Source organism: Erpetoichthys calabaricus, chromosome 3, assembly GCF_900747795.2.
Source record: "Erpetoichthys calabaricus chromosome 3, fErpCal1.3, whole genome shotgun sequence".
NCBI lineage: Eukaryota > Metazoa > Chordata > Cladistia > Polypteriformes > Polypteridae > Erpetoichthys > Erpetoichthys calabaricus.
The window spans coordinates 13,540,801-13,555,082 of NC_041396.2; the positions used below are offsets into that span (position 1 = coordinate 13,540,801).

General features: G+C 44.3%; 1 protein-coding gene across 1 annotated transcript in view; it reads right to left on the reverse strand.

Annotated features, from left to right (window-relative positions):
* Positions 1–413: 413 nt before the first annotated feature.
* Positions 414–14,282, reverse strand: part of pinx1 (PIN2 (TERF1) interacting telomerase inhibitor 1) — a 259,762-nt gene continuing 245,893 nt past the window's right edge. Inside the window, exon 7 of the mRNA XM_028796384.2 lies at positions 414–1,368. Coding sequence (XP_028652217.1) covers positions 829–1,368 — 540 coding nt within the window. The 3' untranslated portion in view covers positions 414–828. The remainder of the gene's footprint in view (positions 1,369–14,282) is intronic.

Genomic DNA, 14,282 nt, shown 5'->3' on the forward strand with positions numbered 1-14,282 from the left:
AAGTGATTTCAACGTTAAAATTTTAATACTTGTGAATCATCTGTCTATTTAAAAAAAATAAATATGGTTTAATGTTTTTGCTAGGTCTAAACTCGAGACTCTAAATTAAGCACAGGAGGGTGCATGTGCTCTCTACAGTCCCAAGCTGCGAAACGTTACCACAATGGACGGTTAATAAACTCGTTGGTATGAAAACCAGCCGCTGCAATGGCTTGAAAAACCCTGCCGTTACGAACAAAATGGGTTCAGAAATCGAAGAAATGTTTGTACATGAACTCCCAAGTGAACACGTGAAAAAGACGCAAAGTCCACACAGAAGGTACCCCATCCCAGGAACAAAGTCTGCGGTAAAACAACACCAGGGGGACACCGTCAGAAAAAGAAACAAGCCAGCAAGAGAATGAAACAAGAAAGCATTTCCAGATATCACTTTATTGGGGATTTTCAAAGAATTTCCGCGAGCACGGACATGTTGGGGATGTCGTAAGCGTTGGGCGATTAGAATTTCATTCCTATCATCTGAAATCTCTTAAAAGGGAAAATTACGAGCATTGGATAAAGAAAAAAAAAAACGTTCAAGGCCATTAAGGTATAATAAGGAAAGGCAAAGGTCTGGGTTAGCTCATAGCGCCCTCCAGTGGACAAAACGCAATTCTATTAAAAATGAAACGTTAAATTCATGTTATGGCAGATTGTGAGTTACACAAATCTCTCTGAAGAGCACCTTGTTAAAAAGTTTTACCAAACTGCTTAAGGCCATCGTCACAGTTCTTTTTCCGTCATCGTCAGGCTGCAGTTTTTCCCCTTTCCGATCCTGAAGATAAAATCCTAGGACTTCTCCATCTTCTTCTTCTTGTCTTTTCTCGACTTCTTCTTCTTCTTGGCCTCTCTTAGCGTCTCCTGCATTGTGTTATGACAGCTACCACCTCCCTCATTCTGCTCCTCTGCCTCGCCATTGTTGTGTTCGCCGCCAGAAGCTCGACGTTTTGATTTTCGACTCTTCTTGCGGATGCACACGCCATTTTCTTCGGTCTGCAGGTCTGTTTCCACCACTCCGTTCCCGCATTTCTGCCCCTCCAGTTCTTCTTCTTCTTTGCGGTGTTTCTTCTTCTTCTTTCTTGATTTACTTGGACCTTCTTCAGTGGTCAAGGGAGGTGGGTGAGTGGTCGGGGTGCAGCTTGTGGCGTCTGACGGTTCCTCCCTTCTGGTCTTCTTGAGGCGACTCATCTGCTGTGCGAAGTACTCTTGTACCGTCAGTGTGCTGGTCACCGTGTTGGGGGTCTCTTCGGAATCAGAACAGCTGTTCACGCTGCTTGTTGTCTCTTTCATATTGTCTTCTCTGCTTTGGGACTCTGAACCGCTGCTCTCCTACAATAGATAACAGAAAAAAGAAATAAAATGTATTGAGCTATTTACAAATCTAAAGTCCTGTGAAAAAGTAATTGCCCAACCCGATATCCACTATTTTTACATATTTGTCAAAATGAATGGCTTGAGATCTTTAGACAAAGTGTTATATTAGATGAAGGGAACCTTCTGTATTTAAGTAATAAAGTTATCCAGCACCTGTAGTACCCATGTGGAAAGGCAATTGTCCTCTTGGTTACTCAATGACCAAAGTTCATTGATAATTTGACTCATTTGACCGAACACAGCCAGTCCTGTTGAATCCAAACCTCACCAAGACAGTGAAGTGGCCACCACAAGACTTCCAGAAGGACGCTATGACTCCATCAAAGGAAACTATAGACAAGGAAGAACAATGCTGTTGAAACTCACGGAACAGGAGAGGCTCTGGGACTCCACCACACCACAGAGAGGACCATTATAACCCACAGATGGACAGTGGTGGTGAATCTATCCCAAGAAAGGCCATCCTGCCAAAATGACCCCAAGAACACAGCTAGGACTCGTTCAAGAAGTCACAGAGGATCCCAGAAGAATATCCAAAGAACCGTAGGCCTCTCTAGCCTCAGATTCATGACTCTCTGATAAGAAAGAGGCAGAGGAGAAATGAGAGGAGCAAAGCAGAAACCTCTGATATTCAAGAATAACATCAGGATGATCCCCAAACCTTTTAGAATAATGACGAGTCAAAAAGGAGAATGTTTTGGATTACACACGTCCCGCTGTGACTGATGTTTGGCAATAAAGCCTACACTGGGGGTGGACTAGTGAAACGTGATAACGGGGGGCTTTACCGTCACAGGGTGCTGCAAGAAGACTTGCAATTACTTGGGGCAGCATTAATTCTGCACTTTACCAGAATATTCTTAGGTGCCCACAGGATTAATAAAGTTTTGTCTATCTAATCTAATAAACAGACTTCCTAAAGAATTAGGAGTTCAGGAAAATCCTTAACTGTTTTTTGCCAATCAAGATGAAGCACCACGCCACTCTCCGTCACCATTAGTAGTGAGGACATTTATTTACTTCACCTTCCATCTTCCTCCTTACCTAAAAAATCCCCCAACATATCTGACATTACTGTCGTGCATTTACCCCACCCGCCCCAACCAACAGCTGAAGTTCAAATTCATATTTTAGATTTTGTCTAATTTTATGTCACCTATTTGTATATTTTATTATGTATGTTTTTCTGTGCTTTGTCAGTGTGGCCACCTGCCCATCACCATTAGGTACCACCCTCCATCCTATTTAAGGGAGGGCCTTAGATATGTCCCTTATGCTTTGTGGGCGGGGCTACTGGCCCATCACCATTAGGTACAACCCTCCATCCTATTTAATGGAGGGCCTTAGTTAAGTACCCTGTGCTTTTTTGGTGGGGCCACCTGCCCATCACTACTACATGCAGCCCCTCCACCTTATTTAAGGGAAGGCCTTAGTTATGTCCCTTGTACTTTGTGGGTGGGGCCACCTGCCAATCACCACTAGGTGCAGCCCCTCCACCCTACTTAAGGGAGGGCCTTAGATATGTCCCTTGAGCTTTGTGGGTGGGGGCACCTGCCCATCACCATTAGGTACAACCCTCCATCCTATTTAAGGGAGGGCCTTAGTTAAGTACCCTGTGCTTTGTTGGTGGGGCCACCTGCCCATCACTACATGCAGCCCCTCCACCCTATTTAAGGGAGGGCCTTAGTTATGTCCCTTGTACTTTGTGGGTGGGGCCACCTGCCAATCACCATTAGGTACAACCCTCCATCCTATTTAAGGAAGGGCCTTAGTTATGTCCCTTGTACTTTGTGGGCGGCCCACCTGCCCATCACCGCTAGGTGCTGCCCCTTCACCCTACTTAAGGGAGGGCCTTAGTTATGTCCCTTGTGCTTTGTGCACCCAGAAAGCAACACACCGTGCGAGACTCTCTGTCTCTGGAGCAGACCTGCACTTCAATCCCCCTAATGACTGAGTCCCCACTATTTCTCTTTTTGGGAACTGGTTTTGGGGTGCTCCGATGGAGCTCCGCATCCCTGCCTACCACCACAGAATCATCAGAGACACCGTCCAGCTCCACAGGGACCTGATAACGGTTGGACTCTTCTAATTCTGGGGACAGTGAGCAACCCCTTCACCTTACGCCTTGTGACCGTGAACCCACCTATCTCTACCTGTCTGGTCTGGAATCTCCTCCCGTGCCACCTTGGGGGTGTCCACTATCTCTCTAAAGGACACCTGGGCCAGGTCCGCCAATTCTCTACAACAATGCAGGCCAGTTCAGCGAACCTGGGCTTGAGGTGCTGAGCAGCTGGCATCTCCTGCAGATGTGGCCCTCATAGACGACTGGCTCTTCTAAACCACCATCTAAAAAGTCCAACATCCAACAGGACTTGCACTGCACTGGCCTCCGTATTAAAATTTGATTTAGGATTCGTAAAATGGCCTTAACTTTTTTGTTTTTCTTAAAATTAAACTTAAATGGTAACACTAAGAGCTGCCAGAGCTATTTTAAACCTCCTGTCTCCTTACGCTCCTGTACTGTCCTCCCTCTCAGCTGCCTGCTGTTTGTTCTTCTAGGACGTCAACTTTACTTTTCTCTGTCTGTTCTCTTCACTTTGTGCTCCTCTCATTCCTTAACTATAAGCTCTCCACTCGCACTATTCGTATTCCCCCGTATTAATGACCCCTTATGCTGTCGCCTGCTTAACTGTTCTACCTCCAGACCACTAAGAATTGTTCAATCTACAATAAACAAATGTATAAAACTTTACTACCTTATCTGCTCCTATAGCCCCCTTGCGCCTGATCGGCGTCATAATGATGGCCGCTGACCTGCGCACCGCTGAGCCCTCCACTTTACGGCTTTGAAGTCAGCTGCGGCTGTTTTAATTTTTCTTTTAAACTAAGGAATCTCTGTTATGACGACGCGGTTATTTGCTTACAGATGCCGACATCAGTTACTGCTTCTTTCTACCCTGCTTCCTCGATTTTAGCCCTTACCCGGCCGAGAGGACAGGGGGAGCAAGTGTGGCCAGAGTTTTACCTTTCCTGGGACGCTAGATGGCGCCCACACCCCCGCAGGGATCCTTGGGAGTTGGATTTTGGTGCAGCCCTGTCGAGATCCGTGGGCGCTGCCAGGGGGTGCTGCAGCAAGACCCGCTGTGCCCTTTTGGGCAGTTCTTCTGCCACACCTGGAAACTAGGTCATCAAACACAGTATAAAAGGAGCCAGAGTTGGGAGGAGGAAGACGAAGCTTGAACGGAGGAGAAAGAAAAGAAAGAGAGAAGGAAGAGTTGTGCTCGTGTTTTGGACTGTGCTGTACTTTTGCAAGATGCTGAGAAATAAGTTCACACTTTTGTTTTCAGTCGGAGACACATATACTGCACGGTGCATTGCAAACAATAACACCGAGGTCTACGTTGATTATTCAGATTTCATCCCGCACAGCTATAATTATGTATTTTTTGGTCATTTTGTTAACTTTGTTGTCCCTTGTGCTTTGTGGGTGGTTCCTCAAGAGGTGGGGTCACTTGTCAATGTCCACTGAGGGTCTGCTCCCAGCCCTATAAAGGCTCATGGGAACTGCAGTCCCTCCGCACTACATTTGCATGTGCTGACATTGGCGAGTTCTCCTCTTATTGTGTATCCTTATTCTTTGGAGTCCTATCAGCTTATTGACATTTTTAAGGATTTCAATTTCTGTTTAGCGTTTGGGGACTCTCAGCTCTCAGGTGGGCGGATGTTAATTTGTTATTATCTCAAGGCATAATGTGAGCGACCACAGCTATGCTGATGAGACACACGACTGTATTTATCAATAGCGCCTGATGACCCCGACTCTCTTGATTCACTGACCAAATGTCTTACTTGTGCTTCTGAGTGGATGAGTAGTCACTTTCTCAAACTAAATAAGGAGAAATCGGAAATCTTAGTAATTAGCAAAAATGGATGTAATGAGGGTATTAGAAATAAACTTAATGCATTAGGATTAAAACTCAAGATGGAGGTAAAGAATTTAGGGGTAACTACTGACTCTGACCAGAATTTTCAATCACAAATTAATCAGATCACTTGGACAGCATTTTTACACTTAAGGAATATAACAAAAGTAATATTCCATGTGCATGGGAGGAATCTAAAGGGCCTGAATAATGGCAGTTCCACGCCAGACCAGGTGGGGGCGAGGTGCACTTACTTTCTCTGCCGATCCTCTGCAGACCATCCATTAGGAAATCCTGCACAGTTCTGGCGCCAAATGGTGACGCCACTTCCGGTCCCGGGGCCAATGATGATGTCACTTCTGGCGTCAGCCTTTAAAGCCGCCATCTTTACACCTCTCAATCAGTTTTGTTTCGGTAAAGAATTTAGGGGTAACTATTGTCTCTGACCTGAATTTTAAATCACATATTAATCAGATAACTAGGACAGCATTTTTTCACTTAAGAAATATAACAAAAGTCAGACTTCTTATAACATTGCAAGATGCTGAAAAATGAGTTCACCCTTTTGTTTTTCAGTCGACTAGATTACTGCAACGCACTCCTCTCAGGACCACCCAAGAAAGACATCAATCAGTGTAATAAGAATATAAGTTTAATGTCACTGAGCTCTGTATAAAAAATATTTTATAAATCCACTCACATGTACAGGCCAGGTTTAGCACACAGGGACTCGGCATTTAGAACTGCTAGGCCACCATTAGAAAGGGACAACTATGAAAATGGGCCTTGTGTACTATTTCTGTGTGTTAGAGTCAGCATGCATCTCTTTGCCTTATTTGGAATGGCATGATTTACCTAAGTTAGTGCCTGCACATGGAGAAAGAGTATAAAGCCTTGGAACAGTGCCCGGCACACCTTTGAAGCTGACAGACGGATGGGAGATAACGTCATCCGATCCTGAAAATCCTTCCAGCGCAGCGACAAAAATGGCAGACTCTACACATGGGCTTGTCATTGGCTTCCTTTGTCTGTTATGCCACGTAAACCGTCATTAAAGAAAGCAAAGTTATTTCTCCTATGTGATTTCTTACCGCCGTATCACTATGAGAGGGATATCGCCATTTTATATTATATCTATATAGTTTCAGGTTACGCCACAATTACAAAATAACTTATTCCAACCAGGGAGATAGCGCCACCTGCTGGATACAATCATTTACAACGAGTGCAGAATGCAGCTGCCACAATCTTAACTAGGAAAAGAAAATCCGAGCACATCACACCAATCCTGATGTCACTACACTGGTTACCGGTGCCATTTAGAATTGACTTTAAAATACTGCTGATGGTTCACAAAGCCTTCAATGATCTCACTCTGCTGCCTGTCACCTTACACTCCAAATTGTAACCTTAGATCTTCAAATGAGGGTCTGCTTAGAATTCCGAGAGCTAAACTTAAAAGAAGTGGTGAGGTGGCCGTCTGCTGTTAGGAACCTCAAATCTGGAATAGCTGACGAGAGAAATTCGCCAGGCTAATACTTGTGAAAACCCGTTAGTGTAACCCTGATATTCTGTATGTGTGTTTAATTATCGTTTCTATCCTGGCTCCACAGTCAGTACTAACTCCTACTTTCTCTGCTGTTCTTTTTCCAGTTTTTCTGTGGTGATGATCTGTGCCACCACCACCACCACCTGATCAGGGCACCATGCAGTCCCCACATGGATGGATTGAAGGCCAGAGGTCCACATGACCCTCATCATCATCATCTAATTCTTCTTCCACGTGAAACCTGAAGACCATGAGGACTGACTGATGATATAGATGTTAGGTAAAATGTTCAGTGAGGGCTGGGTGGTCCCAGGACCCCTGCAGATTTTGTTTTTTCTGTCCTCCTGACCATCGGACCTTACTTTATTCTTTGTTAATTACTATTGCCTAATTTTATCTTTTTCTCTTTCTTCATCCTGTAAAGCACTTTGAGCTCCATCATTGTATGAAGACGTGCTCTAGAAATAAACGGTGTTGTTGTCGTGGAGTCACTTCTAGCGTTTACGGGATTCAGACTTTCAACATGCCGTTTGCTGGCGCAGATCCCTAACCCTCAAGACCACCACTCTGCCCGCACCACTATCTACCACAAAGGTAGACAGAACATGCACAAAAAAATGAACTTTTATAAAGGATGGACTTGACAATATAAACAGTCGGGGTCCCAACCTTGGTGACCCCCAAATAACTGGATGATCAGCGGAAAAAGAAAACATGCAAAAGATGTGCAGTAGCCTTTTCAGACTGGAGTTCTGTATGGGAACTGAACAAGATGGCCGATTTTCAGGTTTAGGAGGTCAAGTGACAGGAAGGGGAGGGTCCGGGCAGACAGACACAGAAGTGACATCGGCGATGGAGTGGCTGTCAAATCTTCTGTTCTGCAGAGAGAGGAGATGAGAAGGCATTGGCACACAGCGGCAGTGTCTGGCCTGGCAGGTAATTAGTGTCACCAGAGCCCTTAAACTGTCCCCCAGTCGCTCGCGTGGTCACACCTTTCATCCAAAAGGTTGGGTATAAAAATGACAGTGGACTGAAGGTGTGAGGCTCTCTCATGTGGTGGCGCTCCTGGATTTTTTACTCCTTGAGGGAGGTTAAATGTTAGATACTCTTGTGTTCTCCGGGATTTATTCTTGGGTCCTGGGATTAAAGTAGGGCGAGCCCCCCAACCAAAAAAAAAAAAAATTGAGGACCCTCAGCCTGCCACTACCTTCTAACTTCTGGTAGGAAAATGTGTGGTACCCCATAGATTTTTGGCACCCTTGGTACCCAACTCAGGAATCCCACATGCCAGGTGCCCACCTACCACGAATGGCTGCTTTCGGGGTCTACGGAGCTGCTGCACAAAGTGAATTCATGCGGGCTGCTGAGCTGTCGAGTGTCACGTTTTGAAAAACAAATCTTTTAGCAGTAAAAATCAGATCCGGTTCTTTGAGGTTTGCGGAATGTTTTTATTATTCACGTACATGCCATAGGCGGCTATCGGTAATTAATTAATAATTCACACAATGTAGCAAAAAATGCACATGTGGTTCCTGGTAATAATCCTTGAGTTATTATTTGGAAGAAACTGAACTGCTGTGGCATGAAACCACATTGTGGCAGCAAAGCACAAGTCAAGTCGAGGTCACTACACATGCAGGGCACAAGGACGAAGGAAAAAAAAAAAAAAACAAATAAGGAAATAAATAAATAATGGGGTAAGGGGTTATCGCAAAGTGGCACGGCACCATCTTCAAACGGCACTCAAACATTACTGGTGCCACATCACCCACTTTTCAATTCCTTCACTGTCTTGGGTTCAAATGCCAGCCTGTCTGGAGCCTCCATGTTCTCCCTCAGTACATGGTGGTCCTCTCCAGGTACTTGTCACCCCCTTCCAAAGATCTGGATGTAGGGGGGTAATGGGCAACTTTAAATTGGCTTCATATCCGTGAGTGTGCCCGGTGATACTCGGGGCACCTCATCTAGTGCTGGCCCTTGCCCTGCTTCAAACATGTCGTGCAGGCGGTTTCTTTCATTTTCTCTTACTCCTACTACATCTTTCCTCCCAATGAAACAATTTCTATTGTATTCTCTCTATTTTGGTGCTTTTAGTTTCACTTTAATTACATTTTTCTCCTACAGAAAGCTGCATTATTAAGTGCAACTGTCACAATGCCACTTTGAATGACCCTGGTGGCTGTCACTTTGTACCAATTTTACCATGACACGTTGGCAGGTTGCTAGGGGGCAGTGCCAGGTGATGTCAGTACAACGGCATATTAACCAGCGACGACGCATAGAAGGCAATCACCCAAAGCTCTAGATGGTATGTGTGGACCCCTGGTTTAAATTTTAGTTCCTTTTTAAATGTCTTTTCCATTCATTTTTAATTCTTTAGTTGTTATTCTTATTTAGGTTTATCCACTTTAACAGAAGAATAAAAGTGTCTGCGTGTCTGTCTGTGTGTCCATCCAACTGCTATGTCTCTCTCATTCCAACAGATGGCACAAATATTTTTAGTAATAAAATGCTTTGCATTTCTCATTCCAACAGACAGCACTTCACAAACATTAACACTGCTTTTACAAATCCCATAGCAAATGGTATATAATAGAGACATATCTATTACATATAAACTGCACTTTCCATTCCAACAGATGGTGCATCACAAACATGAACACTGGTTTATGAATTCATACCAAATATCATATAACAGAGACATGAATTGCATTTGTCATTCCAACAGACAGCGCATCACAAACATTAACACTGCTTTCACAAATCCCATAGCAAATGGTATAACAGAGACATTTGCATTGTATATGAACTGCATTTGCTATTCCAACAGATGGCACATTACAATACAATACAGTACAATTTATTTTTGTATAGCCCAAAATCACACAAGAAGTGCCACAATGGTCTTTAACAGGCCCTGCCTCTTGACAGCCCCCCAGCCTCGACTCTCTAAGAAGACAAGGAAAAACTCCCAAAAAAAAATCTAGTAGGGAAAAATGGAAGAAACCTTGGGAAAGGCAATTCAAAGAGAAACCCCTTTCCAGGTAGGTTGGGTGTGCAGTGGGTGTCAAAAGAAGGGGGTCAATACAGTATAAAAATAAAAATTTTAGAAACAGTAACATTAAAACTGCTTTATGAATCCATACCAAATGTCATATAACAGAGACATATGAATTGCATTTGTCACTCCAACAGATGGTGCATCACAAACCTTTACACTGATTTTACAAATCCCATACGAAATGGCATACTGTATAACAAAGACACATACATTGCATGGTCCATTGCAAACATTAATGCTGAGGACTACATTGATTACTCAGATTTCATCCCGCACAGCTATAATTATGTATTTTTTTGTCATTTTGTTAACTGCTTGGATTTTGTCCCTTGTGCTCTGTGGGTGGTTCCTCAAGAGGTGGGGTCACTTGTCAATGTCCACTGAGGGTTTGCTCCCAGCCCTATAAAGGCTCATGGGAACTGCAGTCTCTGCACTACATTTGTATGCGCTGGCACTGGCGAGTTCTCCTCTGGCAACGAGATCCCCAATTGCTGCCTGGCGTCCCGTGCGTCTTGATGATGTGTAATGTGTCACCCTGTTTATGACAAAATGAAATGCGTCCAAGAAAGGTGGGGCTGAGTCGCTGGGGATGTCAAACTACATGATGGTGGGAGTGTGTTGTGACCCCCCGTGACGTGACACACTCAATGTCTAAAAAGAAACGTCAGAAATCGTGTAGCATGATGGCATCTTACCTGCACGCGTCCCTCCAGGTACTTCAGTTTTCACTCCTACTGCCCCCCCCACCCCCACCCCAAGACATCCACGTCAGTTTAACTTAACTGGAGGCCATAAATGGACCCAGGGCTGTCTTAACAGCAGCATAGGTCCCCCCCCGGGCAAATTAGTGAGCTTGGCGCCCCTGTTTAGACAGCAAAACACAAACATACATAGGAATGAGAAACATGATGGGACCAAACCCACAACCCCCGGCCGGTGCCCACTGTGCCCATACATTACGACGGGCCCTGATTATGGACCCAGCATGTACACCAGTGTGGGTGTGAGAGTTTTGGATCAACCTGCCGTGCCATCGGCTGGCATGCGGGGGCTGAGGGGAAGAGGAGGAGCGCGAGCTCAAGCACATGTCACCATCACCCCCGTTCCCTCAGAGTGACGGCGTAAACACAAGCCGCTGTCCCTTAAGGCATTGAAGCCATTATCCGAGTACAGGTTCACCCAGCTATAATTTAATTACACTGCACGGTTTCCTCAAGCGTGTGTAAGCAACATCAAAGCCAACTGGCACCCGTCCCTTAAACAGCCAGGACCACCCAAAAAAAAAAAAAAGAGAGAAAGGTGAGTCAGGCCCAGGAACTGAGAAACAGCAGCAAGTCGTACAAGATATTAAAGACACGGAGACGCACAGCACTGGCGCGTCACCTCAGTCTGGGATGGGGCACTGGCATGCAGGAGGCACATGCCACATACAATGGGCAAAAAAAAAAAACTGAAGTTAAAATTGTGTCAAAATTCCTGAAACGGATGGCTTAGTGCCCGCCGTGATGATCTGTCAGTCAGTAGCGCAAAATCTTGTGCCCTCAATTCCTACTTGAAACTGGTTGAGTGTGCCCTACAATGGACTGGCATGAAGCTGGCACCACATAAAGTGGACAAAAAGCCAATTCTCTGTAACAATGCCAAGTTAAAGTTAGGCCCAGATTTCTACAAATTACCCCCAGGTGGTTCAATACCCATTACAGTGAACTGTCAGTATGACAAAATCTTGTACCCTCAATCGTAAATTATACCCTCAAGTTCAACACTATAAACTGGTTGATTGTGCCATATAATAGACTGGCATGAAACAGATACCCCATAAAATGGATTGACATGAAGCCGACACCACATAAAATGAACAAAAAGTGCATTTCTCAGTAATAATGCCAAGTTAAATTTGTGCAAAGATTTCTAAAAATTACCTCTGAATGGTTCAATGCCCGCTACACACTGACCTCTCAGAATGACAAAATCTTGTACCCTCAATTGTAAACGAGTGCTTTAAATCCAACATTCTAAACTGGTTGATTGTGCCCTATAATAGACTGGCATGAAGCTGATACCACATAAAATGGACAGAAGCCAATTCATAGCAAACAATGCCAAGTCAAAATTAGACCCTGATTTCTAAAAATTACCCCCAGATTGTTCAATGCCCACTGACCGGACCTGTCAGTATCACAAAATCTCGAATGCTCATTTCTAAATGAGACGCTTAAATCCAGCACTCTAAACTGGTTGATTGTGCCCTATCTATAGTAGACTGGCATGAAGCAAAAGCCACTTCTCAGCAACAGTACAAAGTTTAAACTATGCCAAGATTCCAAAAATAAACAAAATCCATTGGTCAGCATCACGCAATCTTATGCCCTCAATTCTGATATCCTAAACTAGTTGAGCAAACCCTCTGGTGTGAAAAAGGCATCAAATAAACAAGACTTCCACTTCCTAGCAACAACGCCAAGATACACTCCAAACTAGTTGAGCGTGCCATACAATGGATTGGCGTGAAGCAGATACCACATAACATGGTCAAAAGCCAATTCACAGCAAACAATGCCAAGGTAAAAATAAGCCAGGTTTTCAAAAAAAAAAAAATACCCCCAGATGGTTTAATGCCCACTGCGCTGACATGTCAGTAACACAAAATCTTGTGCCCTTCATTTAAAATAAGACCCTTGACTCCAACACTCTACAGTCACATGAAAAAGTTTGGGAACCCCATCTTAATTCTTCGGATTTCTGTTTCTCATTGGCTGAGCTTTCAAAGTAGCAACTTCCTTTGAATATCTGACATGCTTTATGGTAACAGTAGGATTTCAGCAGTGACATTAAGTTTATTGGATTAACAGAAAATATGCAATATGCATCATAACAAAATTAGACAGTTGCATAAATGTGGGCACCCCAACAGAGATATGACATCAATACTTAGTTGAGCCTCCTTTTGTAAATCTAACAGCCTCTAGACGCTGTCCTCCTATAGCCTCTGATGAGTGTCTGATTCTGGATGGAGGTATTGTTGACCATTCTTCATACAAAATCTCTCCAGTTCAGTTCAATTTGATGGACAGCCTGCTTCAAATCATCCCATAGATTTTCGATGATATTCAAGTCAGGGGACTGTGACGGCCATTCCAGAACATTGTACTTCTCCCTCTGCATGAATGCCTTTGTAGATTTCCAACTGTGTTTTCGGGTCATTGTCTTGTTGGAATATCCAACCCCTGCGTAACTTCAACTTTGTGACTGATGCTTGAACATTATCCTGAAGAATTTGTTGATACTGGGTTGAATTCATCCGACCCTCGACCTTAACAAGGGCCCCAGTCCTTGAACTAGCCACACAGCCCCACAGCATGATGGAACCTCCACCAAATCTGACAGTAGGTAGCAGGTGTTTCTCTTGGAATACGGTGTTCTTCTTCCGCCATGCAAAGTGCTTTTTGTTCTGACCAAATAACTCCATTTTTGTCTCATCAGTCCAAAGCACTTTGTTCCAAAATGAATCTGGCTTGTCTAAATGAGCATTGGCATACAACAAGCGACTCTGTTTGTGGTGTGAGTGCAGAAAGGGCTTCTTTCTCATCACCCTGCCATACAGATGTTCTTTGTGCAAATTGTGCTGAATTGTAGAACGATGTACAGATACGTCCTGTGGTGGGTTGGCACCCTGCCCAGGATTGTTTCCTGCCTTGTGCCCTGTGTTGGCTGGGATTGGCTCCAGCAGACCCCCGTGACCCTGTGTTCGGATTCAGCGGGTTGGAAAATGGATGGATGGATGGATGTACAGATACACCATCTGCAGCAAGATGTTCTTGCAGGTCTTTGGAGGTGATCAGTGGGTTGTCTGTCACCATTCTCACAATCCTGCTCATATGCCACTCCTGTATTTTTCTTGGCCTGCCAGACCTGCTGGGTTTAACAGCAACTGTGCCTGTGGCCTTCCATTTCCTGATTCCATTCCTTACAGTTGAAACTGACAGTTTAAACCTCTGAGATGGCTTTTTGTAGCCTTCCCCTAAACCAGGAGACTCAACAATCTTTGTTTTCAGATCTTTGGAGAGTTGCTTTGAGGATCCCATGCTGTCACTCTTCAGAGGAGAGTCAAAGAGAAGGAAGCACAACTTGTAATTGACCACCTTAAATACCTTTTATATCTCATGATGGACACACCTGTCTATGAAGTTCAAGGCTTAATGAGCTCATCAAACAAGTTATTAGCATTGAGCAGTGACAGGCATTCAAATCAGCACAATGACAAGGGGACCCACATTTGTGCACAGCCAGTTTTTCACATTTGATTTAATTTCATACAACTAAATACTGCGTCACT